At 41.6% G+C, this 21,908-nt stretch overlaps 1 protein-coding gene across 1 annotated transcript in view; it reads right to left on the reverse strand.

Annotated features, from left to right (window-relative positions):
* ABCC3 (ATP binding cassette subfamily C member 3) overlaps positions 1 to 21,908 on the reverse strand; it is a 49,859-nt gene extending 27,951 nt beyond the window's left edge. The window contains exons 1-7 of the mRNA XM_014953891.1: positions 21,789 to 21,908; positions 7,001 to 7,177; positions 5,989 to 6,114; positions 4,966 to 5,103; positions 3,121 to 3,246; positions 2,243 to 2,304; positions 933 to 1,064 (exon numbers count right to left, since the gene is read on the reverse strand). Of these exons, the coding sequence (XP_014809377.1) occupies positions 933 to 1,064; positions 2,243 to 2,304; positions 3,121 to 3,246; positions 4,966 to 5,103; positions 5,989 to 6,114; positions 7,001 to 7,177; positions 21,789 to 21,818 (791 nt within the window). The 5' untranslated portion in view covers positions 21,819 to 21,908. The remainder of the gene's footprint in view (positions 1 to 932; positions 1,065 to 2,242; positions 2,305 to 3,120; positions 3,247 to 4,965; positions 5,104 to 5,988; positions 6,115 to 7,000; positions 7,178 to 21,788) is intronic.

Raw genomic sequence — 21,908 nt, forward strand, 5'->3', positions numbered from 1 at the left:
ACGTAATAGGGTCTTTCCAATTTGGCAAGGACATGCACAGAAGAGAACAGAGGAAAACCTCCACATGGAGAAGAAAGCTCCACAATGAAAGGAAATGGAAGCGCAGGCCTCCTCCTTATTGACATTTTTCATTTGAAACACACTGTTATCACATCTATTTCTTTGGAAAGATTTTGGACATTAACCAGTGGGAGAAGGAAATACAGTTGCACAATAGATAATTTCTTAAGATCAGATTAGCACAGAACATGCAATAAAAAGGATATCCTCTCCAGCATGGATGTAACTATATGCAAGTTTTGACCCCCATCCCATTTCCATCAGAGACTATGGGAATTTTGCTGCTAACTTCCTAGGTATCAGGAGTAGGATCTCAGCTCTTAAAGTGGGATATCTCTCCCCCTCCTGCCTTTCACGTCTTGAGTTTCATATCTTTACTGCAAGGAACTGAAGAGCTGCTCACTGCTAAGAGCCTTAAGGCTAAAAATAGTGTCAGGCCAAAAAACTCATGCTGGGGATGATGAGGAATTCCTGTTGGTTTATGGTGCTCTAACATGCCTAGGAGGGAGGCAATTATGGGGTTAGACATCTACCAGCTCAGTGATGAAAGCTGTTCATTTTCTACAACCCAACCAACTCAATCCCTTCTGCATCTGCAGCCCTTCTCCACGTGGTAAACGGCACTACCTGTCTGTGTAGATTTTAAGCACGTAGTTAAAAAGTGTGTAGGTGTTACACAAGCCCCAGAGGGCTCCTGCTTGCCTCTGCCTAGACATATTAAAATAAGAAAATTTGACTTAATATTAATGAAGAACAGATAGGTTAAAGAGGTAGGTGCCATTTTTAGTTGGCTCATTTTCAGGGATGAGTAGCTTATTAATGTTGAAATGACTCAGATCAATCTCTGTTTGCAGACTGGTTCATATACTTACTGTTTGCACTCTGCTTTCTCTTTGTCCCATTCTTTACTTAGTTGTTGCACAATAATTTTTGAAGTATCATCTTCATTCAACGACCACAAATCTTTATCTTCCAGGGGTCTTTTGTAACCAAGAATTGCCATGCTGCGTGTATGGAGAAAAACAATCCCATTCAGTTTGGCTAATAGCACTTCAAGCATTGCTAGAAACTCTGTGACTATTAAACTAACAAAAGCAAGACGATGCATCTCCACAGAAAGCGTGATAATTATACCTCCATCTCCCTTTGTTCCTTATATTGATGCTTGCAATTAAGGAAAGGACATTACCTAGTTTTGATTACATGTATTTTATTGAAAACATCACTTCAGAAAAAAAAAAGGACAATAAAAACCAACTACCAGAAGCATTTGAATGAAACTGCGGAGTTAAATGAAAAGAGTGAAGCTTTAGAAGAACTAAGTTTATCTGGAATAACTGTCAGAGGTGAACAAAATGAAAAAGTGATGCTCACATAAGTTGAAGGAAAATCAGATTTCTCTGAAAACTACAGCTCCTCAACAGTAAGAGGAATTTTGTCAAGGGACACAAACATCTAGTTGCCAAGAACCTTGACGGGGAAGCTGAACATTCAAAACTCTGGAAGTTTAGAAAGATCTCACTCTCCCACTGAAAACAACTTTACAGGGCTGTTGCCAGGAAAATGAAGTTACATGGGTGGAAGAATGAAGACCTCAAAATCCTCAACCAGTATGGAAAAAACAGGTCTTAATATGACCTTTGACAGCTGTTCCACTTCTTTATCATGGGGATAGCAAACCCAATCTCAAATCGCATCTTTAATACACGTGCCTTTTGACAGCACTATCAGTTGGTGGTAATCACTTGTGTATATAACCCAGTTTACCTTCCCTCTTGTATGGAAAATGCCCTTATTAAAAAGCATTCACCCATGAACCTCAGCAGGAAACAAAACACATCCTCAGGTGGGTGAAAGGTTGCCACAATTAATCTTATGGAGCAGAGTCTTATATCTTGGTTTAGGTTATATCCCAGCACGCAGTAAACACAACTAGACTGTGTACCCCATTATTCATGCCCCAGTTGTTGCCACTGCTCTTTAGAGAAGAAGTTTGGGCAGCACGAACACTCTGAAAGCTGTTTCTAAAAAGGCTAGAAGTGCTGACAGCACTGTGGATGAAAAAGCATCCCACATCAACTACTTAGAGGAAAAATGTCTGCATTGCTAACTCCACACAACACATATCACAAGTAGAGTTTGGGGTTGTCAGCTGTCCGACAGCTTGAAGAGAGAAGCTCACCTTGTAAACCACCAAAATGTCAATCTTGACAGGAAGCCTGAAGTTAACTCTGGACATGGATTCTATAGTAAAGTTATGGGGGAAAAAAAACCCAAAACACAGAATAAATAAAGCAAGACATTTACCATTACCTTAATAAAAGGACAGTCTATTTTGATCAATTTTTGGTATATTTATGGTATATTACATGTATGTACCTATGTCCTAATGAGACATAAAATCGATCTCTTTCACTTCCCATGTCATGCAAAACTCAATATCTCTAAAAATTGCTTCATATATTGCCTTTAAATCACACTTATATAAGGTGAAACGTCGTTCTATAGTTTCTAAAATGTTCATTTTAAGAAATGAACTCAACTTCTCTCTCAGCTTTGTTCAACATAAATCCAATTAGAGAGACCATTTTATGAATTGAAGAAGAAATTGAACCTGTGACACTAATAATATCTTCTGTTATTAATGTTTTCCATACCTAATCTCAACACATATAGAAATCATTTATTAAGAAAACCCTTATAGACTTTAGCTAACTCTAAATGAATATTAAGCAAGTAGACCACCATCACCATAAAAATCACTCTTAAAATAATTAATATTACACTTCAGTGTTCATAAATGTAACTTAAACTGCTGTGAAGCAGCAAGTAGGAAAGCTGCTTTCACCACATAGCTTCCAGTCATTATTGATGGCACATATAATGAAAAAAGGCTTCAAACCCCAATATTACTCTCCTTTCCCACTGTTTTGTAAGGGGGTCACTAACTTCTGCAATCTCAATGACAATCCAAAGCTGTTTTCAACGACTAGTATTCTCAGCAAAACTCTCAAAATGTGAGAGAGTAAAATGCAAACAAAGCAAAACGAAAATACTTACAGGATTTGTATTAACAGGGGAAAAAAATGGAGGCTTTTCTTTAAAGCATGAAAGGATCAACTCAATGATTATCAAAGCAAAGTAGATGTAAAACGTGGTAAACCTGAACCGTTCATTTACATGGCCCTAGAGGAAAAAAGAAACACAGTAGATGATTGTTTTTATTGTACTTCCCAGCTCCCCCAACACACACACTGACTTTTCCACAGCTTCTTTTGGCAATTCCTTTCTTCCTCTACAGTTGAATACTGCAAAGTAGTTGCTAGCAAGAATTATCTTACAAAAGTATGCACGCAGTCTGTAAAGTGCCTAACAACATGCTTATCTCCAAGCTTTTCATTAAATTATGTCAAGTTCAAAGTGCTTATACATCTTCACTGCATGCAGACACCCTCTGGATTTGGGGCTACACGACATCCTTTTAAATTACCTCCAGGGGTTCTTGCAAGATCATGTCTTAAGCATAGGAATTGTCAACCCAGATCAGAGAACATCCATTTACTTTAGTATCTTGTCACCGACAAGCAGTCAGTGTAAAATACTTGCAGAAGAAGCTGCAAAAAAACACTTTATTGCATAATAACAGTCCCATCTGCTCTAGAGATATTTCCTTTCCTACTCATATGAGTCTGCAGTTGACTTAAAACTTCTTGCTGTGAGGCTATGTCCCTTATACAGCTCTTTTATACCCCAATGTAGCGTTCACTTAAAAAACCTTAGGTGCAAGAGAATGAGTATTTGGTCTTTGGCAGTTGCAAGAACAGAAGAAACATTACCCATACACTTTCTAAGGCTCTGCACACATAATTTTAAGTTGATTAAAGATTCAAACATTGATAGTCCAATATTTGTACTTACTCACCACTACTACAGTTTGAAAATTGACTTTAAGTGGTGCTTGAAAGGGCCTCACCAGGATTGCAGCTATTTTGTGAAGATGTTCTGCACAGACTGGCATTTAAAGTTTAATTCAATCTCCACTGGAATATTTGCAACAGCCTGGCATAGCAAAATCTTTGCTAAAAGGATAATGCCACTAACAGTTACAAAAAAGTAAGTATTAAAAAAAAAATAATAAAAAAAATAATCACCAAACAGAATCAACAGTGATTTCACTGAGGAGAAGCAATCACCTTGATGTTTTTCAAACGCTCCTTTTCACTCCTAGCCTTTGATGATCTAATCACTGAAGATCTGCTTTGCCCTACTTAGTGAAATTTGTTTCGGTGAGAAACATAACAGCTTTCTTACTGTGGGAGAACCTGCTATGTTTTCAAACAGGAATCATGACAGCCCAGGTTTCTTTCCTCTCCCTCCAACTTTCTGTTCTCTATTTACAGCCACAGTTGGAGTCAAAATGCTGTCCTCAGCACATCAGGCACTGACAAAAGAAAGCCTATGGAGCTGTATAATGTGGCCAAGCTGCCTAAGCAAAAAAGGAACATTACATATTAGAAGGTGTCATCTCCAATTACTACCCATCCCTATTTGAGCATGGCAGGGGAAGGGGTTGTGGAAGGAAAAAGGGAAGGGGGGGGGGAAAGAGAAAAAGAATCTGTTCTAATATATAGTGTTCTAATATAGTGTTGGTGTGGCCCTCACACGTCTATCAGGTCTCCACTATAGCCCTGGGCAAAGCAAAATCTCCTTTTTGACATTGCATGAGAAATCCCAGTTCCCTTCAAGTTACACAAGTCTGAGTCAAGGCAACGGAACCAAACTTCTCTTTCTCTCTGGCAAAAGCTGGGCTCAGATCTGCCTCCAAACTGGGTGATTCATTCGCTTCACAGAGATGTTAATGCTACATTTCCTGTTCTCCAAGTGCAAACAAGGATGGCATGTTACCTGTGCTGTTGTAGTCATGATCTTAGACCGGAAAGGCCCCACGGCACAGAGCACAGACAAAAACCAGAAGATAATGAGCACTCCAGAGGACTGAACTCCTCTCAGCCTTTCGTATTGAATAAGCAGTGTCGCTAACAGCTGTAAAAGTAAATACAGGAACACGTGAACACAATCCCATCCCACTGCTCCCCCTTTTCACACTCTCAGTTGGCAGCTATTACAGCCATCCTCGACAACAGGACCTCTGTGAAACAAAGGTCCCACCATAACTTCACAGAAGTCAACGGCAAAACCTCCTCTAAGGAAAGTAGTGAATAACTTTATGAAGTTGTTTTTACTGTTTTCAGAGCCTCATCTCCAGAATTCAGTTTTTAAACCAGACTTCAGACCTAGAGCTAGGCACAATTAAATATTAGCTACAAAAAAAAAATAAAAACATGTAAGAGCTGTCATTTCTCTAGTCCAGATGGACAATCATGACACATCTAGAAAACAAGATCTTAAAAAAATCTAACCAAGTGAATTAAAAACTAAATGGGCAAATGTTACTGCTTCATTTTTCATACAACAGCCACAAGGCTGTTTGTCATCCCAGCCACAGCAAATTTGGTTTCTGTTTAATGGAGGAACAACCACCAGATAAAAGACACAGTTTTACAAAGTCCAATACAATACTGAACAATGCACAAGCCATGCTCTATCATATCTCCCTGTTTAGGCAAAGTCATATCCAAATTCTCTCCACACCTAGATCACAAGCCTGGAGAAACAGATGAGAGCAAGGTGGGAGGAAGAAAAATCTCTCTATTATAAAGATTTTAATTTACATAACTGAATCTACGTGAGGTACCTGTAACTGTGGCTTTTTCAGTAAGCAAAATTTGCGTCAGTAATACAACTACTAATAATTCAGTTCAATGAGTACAGGATAAGTCAACGGATGCAAAAGAACCCTTTTCCTCCTTCATCCAACTAAGAAAGAATTATTCTTATTGGTCACAATAAACAGAAACAGCTACAAACCACAGTGATGCCAACGATCAATGGAGTTACAAAATAGACTGGTGGAGGTGTTCTGTTTTGCAGGAGCTCATGGAAAGAGTAGAAGAGGTCGGCCCAGCTCACGCACCACAGCAGGACACCAAACAGCTGGAAGCAGTCAAACAGAAACAGCATTTGGTAAACTCATCTCCAGGGGCAGCCAGAGGGCTAGCAAAACCCTTACGATTTACAGATTCCCAGCAAGATAAAGCTGTGTAAACAGAATAACACCGCTGCGTCAATCAACTGCAGTCACTAATAAAACAGTCCCACTCCACTCAAACTCCTGTCTCAGCTGCTTTCCAAGGGATTTGCAAACACAACCAGTAGAAAGACTAATATATTTACCTGTTTGGGTTTTTTTTCCTCATACTATTCAGTTTTGATTGGAAACATAGGAGACAGATTAAAGGCCAACATGACCCGAAGCGGAAGGCTGGAATTTTTCTCCAGGAATAATCCCAGCTCTTATGGCCTATGGAAAGTGACTTGCTTTCCTCAGAACCATGCCATTCGTAAACCAGAGGTGCTGCTGACACAAGCCATCTCTTAGGCACAAGATGCAGATGAAATCCCATAGCTATTGGGTAGCTAGAGGGGCTTGAAAAAAATACCTTTTTGTGCCTGCTCTCACAATGAGGTAAAATTCCCACTAGACATACCTTAAGATCTTCGTTTTGCAGCTTTCAGTGGTTAAAAGCCTAAGTAAGGGTGAAGGAATAGAGTTTTGGCTCAACAAAGGGGTAAACTCTCTTCTGCAGCACAATCAACTTCTCCCTCCACCCGGAAAGATGGGCTCACAGGATGGACTTCTTCACCAATGAACTACCTTTTGGTATCCTTCCTCAGAAATCTGTACATATGCTGTTGTTTTCTATAATCAAGTTCTTCAGTTCCCCCATAAATTAGGGGGAATTTTGTTTAAACCCCACTGCAGTGCTTATTTGGATACTGAACTAACCCTAACAAACTCCAAACTGCAAAGAGATCTTACCGTCTTGAACCTGCTCAACATGGAAAGCACGATGTATCCTCTTTTGTTGTGCTTTAGGTAGAGAAGATAAAAGGGTAATGCACTCCACAGATAAATGCTAGGGATCCACGCTAGGATGGTATTCTGGAAACATGGTGTCAGGTCTGGGTTATCAGTGTGTATTGAAAGATTTGAATCCTGGAAGAAAAAAAAAAAAAAAAGATGAGACATTTATTAATAGAGAAGCAGAAGCACTGCCAATTGGAACATCTGCTTGAAGAAGTTGTATCCAAGTTCTGCTGGAGTTAGCAAACGGCCTTAGTAAAAGCTTTTAGAAAATACCTATCCCAACTACTTGTAGTTAATCTGCTTTAGTAAAGGGGCTAAGTACAGTTTTAAATTAATACCGGGTAAAACCTAGAAAGACAGACTTCGGCCCTCCTGCATCTCAGAGTTGGACATACATTTTGTAGCAGACAAACCCCTTGTGTTTCCGTCTTTGCTAAGGCTTAGTTAAGGCTGCTGATACCACAGCATTTGTCAGGCATCCCCAGCCTGGAGTGCAACTGCTAAACAAAGCTCTTGAGGCAAAATCCTCAACTCAAGAACTCATCCAGCAAGAATGTCCATCACTGGAGAAAATGATCAGACTTACAGCAACCATACCCTGACCTGGGAAACCCCCTCCATTTATGACTAAAATTTTATCCTTCTTATTCATATGCCTCCAATTACATATTCTAAACAAAGGTAAAAGGAACATATTTGTACATAAGAGGTAGGAATATGGGTTTTCTTGCAAACGTTGCAAGCAATGCTTTCCATCTGTGACCCTGGACACCACAATTCATGTATGCAACTTGTACCTAAGGATTTGAATGCACCACATGCAAACGCAGTTACGCAAGTTCAAACTAAAAATAGAAATTTCAGTACAGTTAAGGGGAACTTGATTTTAATCAAACCTACTGGAAATTCACAACTTGCATTTTGCCATATGATGTGTCATCTTAAATGTGGCAGATAAATACTTACTTGCAGGAAATGTAAAATTACTTTGCTGTACTATCATTAACAAGGAGATGATAAAACTGAAGTATCTGTGGTTCAAATATGCCTTGTCTCTGCACTAGAATAATTTACTTGTACCTAATTATTTTTGGACATGAGCTCTCAGGAGAAATATCTTTCAGTTAAGCCAAGCCACTTCTCCCCACCTCTTATAAATGAATGACTGACTAGTCTGAATATGAATTCTTCAACCAGCCCTGCTTTTCTTTACCAATACAAAGAGACCGAATGCTGAAAGCCATGGTCGATTTTAGGAGAACTGAAGAGCCACAATCTCCAGACAATCTTCCAATCTTGGTGATGATCTGTCAGAAGGGATATGCATCACTGCATCAGTCCGCATGCACATGAAAGAGCTCATAAGTATAATGAAACTACAAAGCCTTGGCAGGTTGCAGGACAGTTTGTCACTCAGAGCTTCAGCTTTGGCACAAAGGAAACCTCTGGCAGTGGTGAGCGGTGGCACAAATCCATTAGCTGCGCATCTCGACTGCATCCTTTAATGTTGCAGAGTTAGTGCCTCTGCAGCTGAGAAATGGCTCTTTCAGAGGCATGCAGGCACCCAGCATGGGCCAGGGGCATAAAAACATTCCCATTTACCTAAACAGGTTTATCCAGACCTAAGGGAACCTTCAGCCACAAATCAACAACACAGGGGCAATTACACTGCAATTCAAACACAACATCAAACCCAAACGAAACTCCAGCCTCACATTCAAATTATTTCTGTATTTTCCTCCAGTGAGCAGGTCTCTGGCACCAGAAAGGAAGATAACGTTTAAAGAGCACCCATTTTTTGGCTCGTCATCAAAACATTTCAGCATCTCTAACATGATAAGCAGCCCTAGCAGCTACCCTGCCTGGGGCAGGAGATGCCCTCTAGAAGTTTGGAGCTGAAGTTTATCTACTATCATTTATTCAACAGAATAGTAATTTCCTCTTTAAATTATATGTGGTTTAGCAATGTCTTGAGCATGTTTGCAATTGTGCTCCTTTCGCTTGCTAGAAAAAATCCTGGAAAAGGAAAGCTAAGGAAGAATAGCAATAACTGGGCACAGAATAAAACAAAGGTTCTGTTTAAGGGAAAAGTTATTGGGGGGGAGGGGAGTAAAGCACTCTTAATTTAAACCTTTCCTGTAAGACCAAAATGTCCAGAAATTACTTTCTGTCTGACAGCAACCTAGAAACTGCCCCAGATGTCCATTAACTTCGGACTGAACACAAGCTGACTATTGTATCCAAGACACAGACTGTATGGCTGCCAAGCCATTTAAAGGTTTTCATTAACTCTTATTTAAACAAGGCAAAGGACTTGCATTTCTGAATGTATAAATACAGCTGGCCAGAAGACAAAAATTCTGTCTTGAAAAAAAAAATAAAAACAACACATAAGATTTTGAGATTCGGTTGAATTATCTCTGAGAATAAAAGTGGAACCTTTCCAAAATTATGTGTAAGTACAAGAAGCAGCATCCACAAATGACCAACAGGAGCCTACTGCTTCCACGGTACATGGGAAATGGGGGTGTGGGTGGAAGGAGAAACCTGTGCCCAAGGTGACAGACCTGACTACTAGCTGTCTTGGGAACGTTCTCCCAGGTCCAATTCCATCCTGGACCAGAAAAACAAGCTTTCCTGGAACAGAGTTTTTTCTGTGAAAGGTCTCCCATTCAATGAATGTTTTCTGAGAGCAGACTCTTTCCATCCCTGAATACAATGAGAGGTGTTCTGTTAGAAGACACAGTGCCTAAAATATTTAAGTAGTGGAATTTCATGCAAATTACTTGCTCACCCTAAGATTGGACCACGGTGGACTAATGCTGCCATGCCATGTGCTATGTAGCAGAACTCTGCTATGAATTATTATTATTGGGAATATGAAAGTTGTGTTTCTTACCACATTTCTTCCCAAGCTGAATCTGTTTTCACGGAGCTGGCAGTTTCACTTTATGGCTTTATAAATCACACTGACAGCATATATTCCAACATCCACCCCAAGCCTAAATAACCCATTTCGAGTCAGAATATAACACAAAGGCTCAGTACCATCTATCCTGTCCAAGCCAACATTGTTAAACATTGCTAAATACCCTTCAATTCAGCAGTAAAATTATGGAACTCCACCCCTGAAAACAAACACAAGAAGCAATGGTTGGAGGGACTCACTAGCTCTTTAACTCCTATCTTTAAGGCTCCCACTTTAATCTGGCATTGCCTTTCCACGTCCTGAACTCTGTCCTAGTAAGCAGGCCAAGTTTAAATGCTTCTCGTGTCCCATTCTGATTGAGGATGGAAATACCCACCTCGGGCTGTCTGGGTTTGAGGGTTTCCTTTGGACTTGCTACTGGAAGGGGTCTAACACGCTGACGTTGGATAGCACAGGCGTTCCTTGGCTCATGGCTCCGTGCTGTCCCGAGAGCCGCTCACCTTCCTAAGGGCATCACATCTCCCTCTCAGGTTCCCCTTCAATGAAAGCCCACTGAAAACATTCTGCAGGCAGCTCAGTGACCCCGAGCCAGGGGGACCCATCAACAAGCATCTCATAAGGGCAACACCACTTTCTCCAAAGAACTTATCCCAGGGAAACTGTAACAACCAGCGTATCCATCACAGGTAACATCGATGTCAGTTTGTTTCCCCACAAGCAACTCTTGAAGGCAATAATCTGTGACCTCTTCCTAATCCCAACTCCCATTCCACTGCGTGGCTCCTCTGGATCGCCAAGAGCTCAGTGGCAACTGTCTGGAAGCAGCAGCATTTCCTTGGATGTAGTGTCATGGATCAGGTTGGAGGCGCTGGTGGCGAGATGCAGCATTACAGAAATACCAGCCTGCTGTACCGAACCCCCAGACACACAATTTACTTAATCCTGTAATAATACTTAAATGCAATGCTAACATCCATGGGAAAAGAGATTAGAGATGCTTGTTACAGCTTCGCAGCAGACAAGGGGTTCCCTGGAGTCTAAAACTTACAAATTAGTGGGGCTTTCTGTTGATCTGTTAAGAATACCATTGACATTGCCCCTTGCAGCAGCTTTCAATCATACCCATCACTCCAGCCTTTGGATAAACATGACCCTTGTAGTAAGGGCCATTTGTGCAGCAGGACCTAAATTTAGATGAGGAGTTTTAAATACATGATCTTCATTTAAGGGAAGGTATTTAACAGGGGGAGCTCTGAGCAACATTAAATCTACTCTAATACTTAGCATTTTCTCCACTGGAAAAGAAGACTGCTATTGAAAAAGCCATCCTTAAAACGGACAATGCACTTAAAGGAAGCAAAAATTCAATGCAATGTATCTTGAATTTCTTGCAATCATCCCTTACAGCTTTCAAAGAAGAGGGGGAACAAACAGAAAGCTTGAAGCTAGGCTGAAAAACAGGAACAGGGAAATTCCTGTCCATCCCTTTTCCAAACCCCAAGGATGATGTTAAGAGAACCTGCTGAGAAAGACCAGTTGGGATCTGGTCTTGAGTTTAAGTCTAAAACTTAAACTCCTTCTCCACTACAGAAGCTCAAAATAAAAGTGCCTCACACTGGCTTTCCCCATCACATGGCAGATGCTGCAGAAATGCTCTTCAAACAGCCAGCAAAGAAAAGCTTCCAAACCCAAGGGAAGACTAACATCATCTTTGTTAGGCAAGCAGTTATCTTCGTTGAGTGGATAAATTAATACGTTTCTCTCTAAGTTTCCAAAGCACAAAAAGAATCAGGAAAAGCGCAGGAAACACACATTCTTTATCTGCTGGGAAGGTGAAGGCCATTGCGCTGACGTCATTCACACTCTACCCAGGGTTAATACATGCCACATCACTAATTCTGTGTCAGTTATCACTAAGTTGGCATGTTATTTAAGATTAAAAGTCAAATTGGAAAGCTGACTGGTAAGATACACACGAAGAGTAAAAGACGGGGAGCGAATAACTGAAAGTAACAATGCTTTCTGCAGTAAATAAACATGGAAATGGTATTTCTCATAGAATAAGGGGAAAAAAAACAACAACAACAAAAAAAAGCAGCTGGTTTTCTCTTGGCTGTACCGCACAGTCTCCTCCCAAGCACAAGGATGGCTCTGCAGCTATAGCTCTGAACCACACCACCACAAACTGTCAGGGCTCAGTCTTAGCTACAGCACAGGCTTCATCTCAGGCTCTCCACGTCTCACCTCCCACTCCTAGCTGCTGTCCATCTCCTCTGCTTGGACCCTGGGGTAAGCTCTTTGGGGCAAACTCTAGTAATCATTTTAGAGCACAAAGGCAAACATGCACTCTGCTCCAGGCCTCCGGAAGGCTGTTTCAAATGGCCTTTTCAGAGCAAGTTCATTAGTTTACGTTTCCAAAGGAACGATTTCACCCTTACACACAGAAGCAATAACGTGCTGCATTAATCCACAGTGACTGCTCACAACTCAATTCCTTCAGAAGATTACATGAACCACCTCTTTTTCCCCGCCCCCCCCCTTTCCCCTCTTAAGGCAGGGCAAAAGATAACGACATTCTCCTCTGCAACAACTCAATAATTCTGCTTGGAGAAACGGTGAGGTTGAAAGGACATAAGCATTTACAGTACTGCATAAACCACACAGTTAATAACCAGAAACAGTATTCTTCTGTTTACAAAGCACACTGTAATGGTTATCTGCATCACTGAAGGACATCATGCAGGAAACTGAACTTTCTTTTCCAGCAGTAAAAGGATCTTTAGTGACTTATTTTAATCGATCAAACAGACCTTGCACAAGTTCATAGCCTCTACAAGCAAGTTTATGGTTGTGGAGTAACTAGTCACGTTTTTGCTTGAGTTGAAGTTTCATGGTATAAATGGTACCAACCACACAATGCACGGTGGACCAGACCCTCAAAAAATCAATGTACAGGCTTAGTGACAGGTGTTACACAAACCAGCAAGTTTCTCTTCCTACTTCTTTTAGTTTTTGAGTTTTAAGAGTAGAAGTTCAGAGCTTCTCTGCCATCGTGAACAAAAACGAGGCAGGATGAAAAAAAAGTAGGGTCGTATTCTGCCACAGTCACACAATCCTGGAAAATGTGTCTTTCAAAAAGCATCCGTAGCTTAAGAGAGATAGTAAAGTAGAAGCTGACCACAGGAAATATCTGCACCCAAGAGAACATACACCTGAAGTAAAAATAAAATCCATCCACTTCAACCATTTTAGTAGCAGTCAGTCTTCTTGCTTGGACAGAGGAGACTTGGAGAGGGGACGGTGTAGTGGACCCATAGAGGCACCAATGCTCAGGAGTCAAAAGCAGGATTAAGAAGAAAAGGATCATTCTTTCAGCAGAAGAAAGTCCCTGACTGTTTTTTAGAATTGATCAAAGCTACATACTGTTGTAGAGAAAAATTTTTGTTAATTGCACCAAAGGCCTTTCCTATAGCCTTGTGGAAGTACAAATAAAGCAGTGGGTTGCTGTATTTCAGCCCAGCATGATGACGGGTGTTGGGAAGTAACTTTAATTTGAGCCATCCCATCTCCCTTCCATTGAAAGGAACAGGGTAAACTGAAAGATCATGAAGAACCCAGCTCAATTATGAAGAAGTAGGAACAGCTGAAGCAGCTCCAAATGAGATGGTTCCTGCTTTATTTTCTCCCCTTCCCACCCTCACTCCTCCATTTTAAGCTGGCCCATCCAGTTGGACTGATGTACAATAATAATAAAAGGGATCATCACAAAAAAAAAAAAAAACCCCTCCCACCCTCACTCCTCCATTTTAAGCTGGCCCATCCAGTTGGACTGATGTACAATAATAATAAAAGGGATCATCACAAAAAAAAAAAAAAGTCCCCAGTGCTACTCTGACACTCGGCCTGCTAGTGGGAGCTGGAATGGACAAATTGACTGCAGCAATAATGAGATTTTAGCGTCTGGTCAAGGCTGTCCTTAACATGACAGCAGCGTGGGAGTTTGGTGGGGAGGGGACAAAGGTGACGCGCCACCTCAAGCGCCCAAGGTTGGTCACACTCTTCAGCTGCAGGGACAATCATTAGGGGAGCGCCAAGAAGTCAACTGCGGCAGCAGGCTAAAGGGCAAGGACAGACTCCAGGTGCTAATGAGCTTTAATGCCAAGATTAAGCCCGGTTTATCACTCACAGAACTGACCTAAGCTCACCTAACACAGACGAGCGTTACGCTCCAGCTACACTCTCGGAGTTAATTTGTACAAACTGTACTCATCTCTCAGTCCACAGACCTATTTATCTTAGTCATTTTTACTGAGAAAAAGAGTGAAAATCACAGTCTGGCCCTAAACCAGACAAAGAGCTTGCAAAGCACCACTACAGGTAGCATCTTTGGGAAAAGTCTGTTCCTACATCTCCCCCCACCCTCTCAGCTATTCTCTCTTCTCTTCCCTTCTTCTTAAAGTGAAGGCTGGCCTTCGGTGTGGTTAAACCAAGAAATTCAGAGATAAAGAAAAGACGGGATCAGGTGACTATGGAGAAGGAGTATGTTAATCACAGAAATCAGAGCAAAGGCAGAATTGTCCTGATGCAACGCTCTACCCCAAACCAATTGCATGTGTGGCTTCTATCCAACACTACGTGATGTGAACTTAAAGGTTAAAACTTGATTTTTCTCTTTTTTCAAAAACCAGGAAATCCCCATTTCAAAAAGAATCATGTTCATTAATCATAAAAGAATCATCATGATCCAGCTATGATCTGCACAAAAACCCTACAGCTGACTCTGCCCGGCCAGTGCCGGGAGGAGAGAGCAGAGTGGTCCTTGACTAATTGCTGTAAGACCACAGGGGCCCAATTTCAACTTCCTTACAGTAATGATGCTTCAAATACCCAAATGAGCCAGAACTTTCACATTTCACCACAAAGATGCTTAGATGTGGGAAGTGAATCATCGCAGGTCCCCAACACATAAGCAAGAGGTAGCCACTCTGTAGCAGGGGCAGGAGAAAAAAAAAAAAAAAAAAAGAGTAAAAAGAGTAAAAAGAAGCAGGCAGAACAGCATGGCTGCATAGAAGATTACCACTGGCCACAATTTTCCATCCAACAGATCTTATAATCGCAAACTATTTCCCCCAGAAGATACCTTGCTTTTTCAAAGGAGAGAAAACATGAAAGCGTAAAGGATTTTTTGCTGCTTTTTGTTCCACTTTGCTTGCTGTCCCCTCTCCTTACTGTAATAAAAAGATGATATCCAGAATGCGGAGATTTTTCCGTGCTTCCAAACATACGTATTTTAAAAAAGGAAATTAAATTAAAAGATTGCATTTGTAAGAAAGAGGTGGGAGAGATTCTAGAATACAAATCATTAATCCGTGGGGAAAAGGAAGAAATGACAAATATACTTCTCTTTTTTAATTGCACAAGTGTCATATGTGTTTCTGTATTCTCAGCAAGTTTGGAAACTAAATGACTTTGACATTTGAAACAACTCCTGTGAAACAGTTTTTCTTCTCTCCCTTTTTCGTTTCTCACTCTGTTCTAATTCAAAGCTTTAGGACACCGGCACATGACGTTACTGTAAATGAGCTAAGTTTTATTGCATTGACTTCACCTCTCAGGCTGCTGTGAGATTAGCACAGGGACAAGGTGCCAGAGGGCAGAGTCAAGGCTGCCGCTTGTACAAAAGCCCGACTGCATTCCTGGGAAGATCTCTGCCCGCTCGCCTCCAGCTCAGCCAAAAAACGTGCGACTGGATAATGGCCCATCACCTTGGCAGCGGTATCAGGAGACAAATGGGGCATTAGCTTACTGGAAAAATCAAAGATCCCATTTAATAGGTTTCTCAAAGGAATTTTTTTTAAATTAAATTTTAAACAGTAATAGTCTCTTCATTTTAATACATTACAAATTTACACGTGTAGAAAGGAAAGGATTACATCTCCAGTGGCATAGCAATTTGCCTACCAGGTAGGTTAGGCCCATCTCAAAATGCTTTATATTCTTAACTGTAGCAATTAAATAAGCTCCATTTTAAGGAGCTCTTCAAGTGACTTAGATTTTGTTTCAAATACTGTTTCTTTTCAGTAGGGAAACTTTATAGAATTCCTCAATCCTAGACAGTACAGGTACCAGGCATGTCACTTAAGCTGAAATGGTCAGAGCTGTGACCAGGGGGGAACAGTTGTGTTAGAAGCTGAAGAACAGATACGACCTTGAGTTTTGCTATGGAGAAAAAGTGCCCCTGTGGGGCTTTAATACTTTAATACTCAAAGAAAGCAAAGTGGGACTCTGCCTCCCTACAAAAGGCTCCCAGTTCTGTACCATCTGCACTGTCCCATGGCATCCTGTCCCACCCCCAGGAGATGCATGCAAAGGAGGGACAAGCAGGATTTTGTATCCAAAAGGCCTTTGTGAAGCATCTCCCACAAAGTCAGAGTGCACCTGGAAAAAAAAAAAAAAAAAAAAAGATTTTTCTCCCCTTGGGTGGAATTTTTTTGTCACAAATCATTTTTCCTGACGTTCCAGAATTGCAGCTGGGAATTCCAGAAGGGATTCAACCCCACTGGTCAGATGTTGGTGGTGAGAGTTTTATCAGCCACCCCATTCTCCTGAGAACTGTTTTGTTTGTTTGACCTGTCAGTTTGAAGGAAACGGCAATGACTGCTTCCCTTGAAAAACATGAATAATCACATTCACACATTCTACTGAAATGAAAGTCATTTTCATGAGCATCATTAATTGACACCATCGTTGAAGGACTCCATAAATCCTTGATATTGACAGCTTTCACTGGTATTAAGCTTTGCTCACAACTCTCAAATCCAGACTTTGTCTTTCCTAAACAGATTCAAATACAGTCTATTATGCTGTTTACACACAGATCATAGGGCCTGGATAATACTCCAAATCTAATGATAAATATTTATACTGCTCAACACTGAGAATCTGAGGCTCTGATCCTTTAGTAATAGCTTCCATTCAACTCAATTCAAGAATCTTAAGTCTCGGAGGATTTGAGCTTGAGGACTTAATTGCTTTTAAGTTCAGGATGTTGCCAACACAGCTACCCTTTGAGAGCAGAACTTCATAGATCTGAAGTCTGAAGAGACCATTAAAGTTACCTATTTTGATCTCCTACCTAATGTGAGAAAGAACACAGATACCTGATGCAATCATTTGTGAAGTGATTTACAGAAGTGGGACTCAGTTATCTCAAGCTGGATGCAGTTAACAGAGATTATGGGAAGATCTGTATCGCACTTATAAGCACTGAACTTTCTGTGTTTATCACAGTGTGGCAGAAGAGGAAGCTAATATATAAAGAACAGCCAGTCTGGACCACACCATCCTACTGCAGAATCCCCCCTTAGCAATGACCTGCTAAGACCTTTCGCTTCACTCTTCCGCTGCAGGAACTAATTTGGTTGAAAATATAATGGAATAATTGAAATTCGATGTATCATTATCAATTTAGGGCCAAGTCACATAAGTTGTGGTGTTTTTTTTTTAAAATAAATTTGTATGCATGTTACAAGTAGTACATGGTTTGCCATCTTCCTTGAAAGAAAGATTTCTTCCTTACTACTACTCTAACCTGTCATCTTGAGCTACAAAACATTTAAGCATGATACATGATGAGGTAAAAGGGGAAATTATGCAGAGGGGAGATTGGTGGCACTTTGAGGCGACAGGGCAGGAAGTTGCATTCCCAGAGAGCAGCACGACTTTTAGTCCAAATCCACTCAAATTTTACAGAATGACTCAAGATGAAGGAATATCCGCAAACCTAAAGGTTAATGGGGTGCTTGTATGAGACTATCTCAAAGACTGAGGTATTGTTTACTTTTGAGAGTTGCTGCAACTTCCTGTTGAGTTACTCAAGAGCCTCTGGATGAAGAAGGTGCCAGCGCTCCACGTGGGATGGGGAAAAAATTAAAAAAAAACAACAAAACTAAGACATCTGTCAAGATAGCAAGAGACAGGATAGACAAGGAAACGGAGCTCTGTGGGCCAAGCAGGATCAAAAGGAACAAGCCTGGATCTCATCCATAACCAAATAGAAGTTGTGGCCTCTCCTTTGAAGCGCTGTATCACTTGTCCTCACATTTCCTATTTATGCTGTTTAAATAATAATACCCCAACACCAAAGACACAAGCTGCTGCTTAAGCCCAGGCACTTAGTCTGTATGCTAAGATGTTTATATGACCCATCATTGCAAGAATACCCAAGTACTGCAGAGCACTTTTATTCTCACAGCAGCCATAAATGCCACTTCTTACCCAGAGAGTCTGGGCTGCAGAAAGACAACGTGTCTTTATGCTGGAAGAAAATTTGGTTTTCTAAGCTCGCGTTGTTTAGTCACTAGGCCAAAACACTTCTGCAGCAAATTCTTCCTAGAAGGTGACTGTTCTCATCTCGGAGGAACCGCACACAGTTTACTACAGAGGAGGGCATAAGCAATGAATAAGTGATAATTCACCAGTATCTACTTCTCAAGTACAGAGATTGTGGGTCACGTTAATTGGCACGCCTATCCAGCACACTTTCTATCACACAGTAAATATGTGACACAATAAGTAGGAGGTAATTATGGGCAATAGTAAATAACACACCTAAGGACTGCCTTGTGTGGGTATGCGCTATTGCATTCATCTCTTCCCGAAAGGAATTTAGCATGGAACGCTGCTATGAGATACTAACAATTAGACTCAAATTCCCAATTGAAGTAGACAGTATGTTTCTAAGTGTTATGATGAAGACATTGCTCATACTGCATTTTGAAAAATAATGTTCTGGTTGTTCCTCTGTATGTATAAAATATCCTGTATTTGTATTAGTGATTTGCTGATTGCATGTTCAACAGGTAAAGCAACAGCTTGGAAGCCAAAAGCTTTTATAGATTTCTTATGTGACCTACAGTGGTTCCTTTAATTTCTTAGTTCTAAAATGGGTTGAACAGGAAATTATTTTGCCTCTGCACAAACACAAAAAAACCAACTTGTTGACATTTCCAGCAAAATTCCCCACCCTGCATCAGGGTGAAGAGTTGAAACCGTAACATTTCTGATAAGCCAGAAAAAATCCAAGATAAATCAATCTTCTGTTAAAGTCGATATAGTTGAATGTAAACATTTTCATGAGCTAATTCTGAACAGTTTTGTGTTGGTTCTGCCCTCCTTTTAACAGAAAAGTATTGTAATTGGTTTAAACTCTAAAACAAAGAACTGTTTAAATTGGAACAGCACATTTCCTTTCCCTCTAAACAGTTTTAAAACTGACACCAGTATGTCCTTCAGCTTCCAAAAATACCTAGATTTTCTTTGACAAAAAATGGGGAAAGAGTCTAAGTTCATCAGCTATGAAAAAGCAAACATTAATATTGGTTCATATTGTCTGAAGTTCTTGATCTGAACTGCAAAGCTGCACACCATTAGTTTGCATGCACAGGCCAGTAACTGCCTTTTACCTTTTCTTCCTTCTTCAAGTGTACAGCAGCACGAGAAACCCCAACTTCTGTGCACGTATTAGAAAAAGAAGTCTCCACCTGCATTTTCTTCTGGAACAGCATATTTGCACAACAAATCATCTCAAGGCAACTGTCATCTACATGGCCATCTCTTAGAATCTCTCATAAAATGAGTTTGCTCCTGTTAACAGAGCAAATACCACCAGCTACTGAAAATAGGGTCTAAGACTCTTGGACACTGAGTCCAATCTGCTGGTCACTGGGTTACATACTCCATTTCACACAGTTACTGAGTACCATTTTTAAAAATAATAAAACAGTTGGAAGGTTGTTCTGACTCTAAACAACTCTGGATCATTCAGAAGAAACAGAACGGGTCTAGATTTATGAAGAAGCTCACCCATTTGCTTAAGGACGATTGCTCTTCTCTTTTCAATCAGTCTCTTTTTATTCTTCAGTAATATTTTATTTTGAGGTATAAAGATGACATAATTACACCAAAAATATAAGTTTCTGGAGAGCTTTGACATGACTGACATCTTCCTTCATGGACTCGGACAGAAAATCCATTTGTCTCCCAATCCAAACTACCACGTTTCAGAACAACTGGAGTTAATCACATTTGCACTATTGCTTTGTTAAATACATTTAGAACTCTTCATCGTTTATGCTGAAAATAAATGTTTATTAATTAAAATCCCTTCCCTGGATTACCTTTATATCACTTCCTGCAAATTTAGCTTTAAAAAGCCATGGCAATATGAAAACCAGGATATACTACCTGAACAGAGCATACACCAGACACAGGATCCCAAAGGGTACTGTGCTTGAGCTTAATAGTACTGCATAAAGTACAGAATGATACATTTACTTCATACTGAAAACCAGCAAAACTACCTAAACATTTTACATGAGCATATCAACAAATTGTTATCAAAAGCTTTGGCCACAAAGAGTAGTTACACTAGAATCCTTCCTTGAGAAGCTAAGACACGTGTCTCAAGCCAGTCAATACACTAGTGAGCAGTGTTGATCTGTTTGTGCTTGTTCCCGTTCTTTGAGCGTTTATAGTAGAAATAAGAGGTGAAAATACTTGTTTGAGCAAGCTTATCTGCCAACTGTTGTAGCAGAGAGCATGTAGAGCACTTGGAAACAAAATCTGAGGCTGAACAAAGAAATGTAACCAAGGGGCTTAGGAGCCTAATTCCCTTAAAAGTAATGTTGAGACAGATGTTGAAAGGTAACTAGTTATCTGAAGATGGAGCTCAGCATTAAATCTGCATAGCCAACTGCTTATGTTGTCCTCTAGTAACTCCCTAGCAGTCATTCATCTTCAGACATTCCTGCTCATCTTTTTTTTTTTTTTTTTCAAAAAACCTCCCTTGAGCTATACCAACGTAAGAGAAAGGCATATACAAAAATTGTGATTTTTTTTTTTTTGGAGGGCAGTCCCAGACTCACCGTACACACTCAAATCCCCATGGCTTCAACAGGGTCTGCAGTGCCTGCCTACCCAGGGGAAGGCAGCACGCTGTACCCTGACAGCCCCAAGCACTTGCAGCAGTCAGCACCGAACACCCTTCACCATCACAGCCCACCACAGCAGCTGTTTCCAACTTTCTTGCTCACAAACCCAGCCTCCGCTGCAACCAGCCTTTCCAAAAAGCTGACTTTTGGAAGTGACTCCAACCAGTAACATAAGTCACCGCAGCCCTCCAAGGCTTGTGACTGAGCCCTCCGAGGCTTGTGGCTGCCATGAACCCACCACTCTTCAGCAGTAAGAAAACACTTCAGAGGGAGCACCTTCCCGCTCGTCAGAGGGGTTCTGAAGAGCGACGCTAAAACAGGACCCCTCAGAAGATGGCTCGCTGTGAGGTCCAGAGGTGGACTTAGAGCTGTGGGGAGAGCTGCGGGGAACCCCGCATCTCCTGCGGGATGGCAGGAGGAGCTGTGGCACGGCCTGGCGTCTTGTGGGGTCCCTTGGGGGTCTTGGCTCTGGTCTGGAGATACTGAATGGCCAACAAGGTGCTACCAACCCTGCTCCTGGTCCTGCTCCTCAGCCGGGAGGAGCCACCACAGAGGCTGAGATGCAGCTCAGCCCCTCGGACGCCCTCAGGACCGAGCCCTCCCCGCCCGCTCCGGCCCCTCACACCCGGCGCGGCCCCTCCAGAGCGGGACAGGGCGCTTCTCCTCGCCCCGGGGCAAACCCCGCAGCCGGCCCTGAGGGGGCTGGTCCCCGCTCCCCCCCGGCTCCTCCGCGCAAACTTCCTCATCCAACTTTCTCCTCAGCCCGCGGGGCGGGAAGGAGGGGAGGGAAGGAGGCGGCACCGCCGGCCGTGCTGCTTACCCAGAAGCGGGACCCGCAGAAAACCTCCATGGCCGCGGCGGGGGCGCAGAAACACCTCCCAGGCCCACGCCGGGCACCAGGCGTGAGGGGGAAGAAGCCGGGCTCCTTCCCTCCTGGGCG

This window comes from Calidris pugnax, unplaced genomic scaffold (assembly GCF_001431845.1).
Source record: "Calidris pugnax isolate Ruff unplaced genomic scaffold, ASM143184v1 scaffold9, whole genome shotgun sequence".
In the NCBI taxonomy this organism is placed as follows: domain Eukaryota; kingdom Metazoa; phylum Chordata; class Aves; order Charadriiformes; family Scolopacidae; genus Calidris; species Calidris pugnax.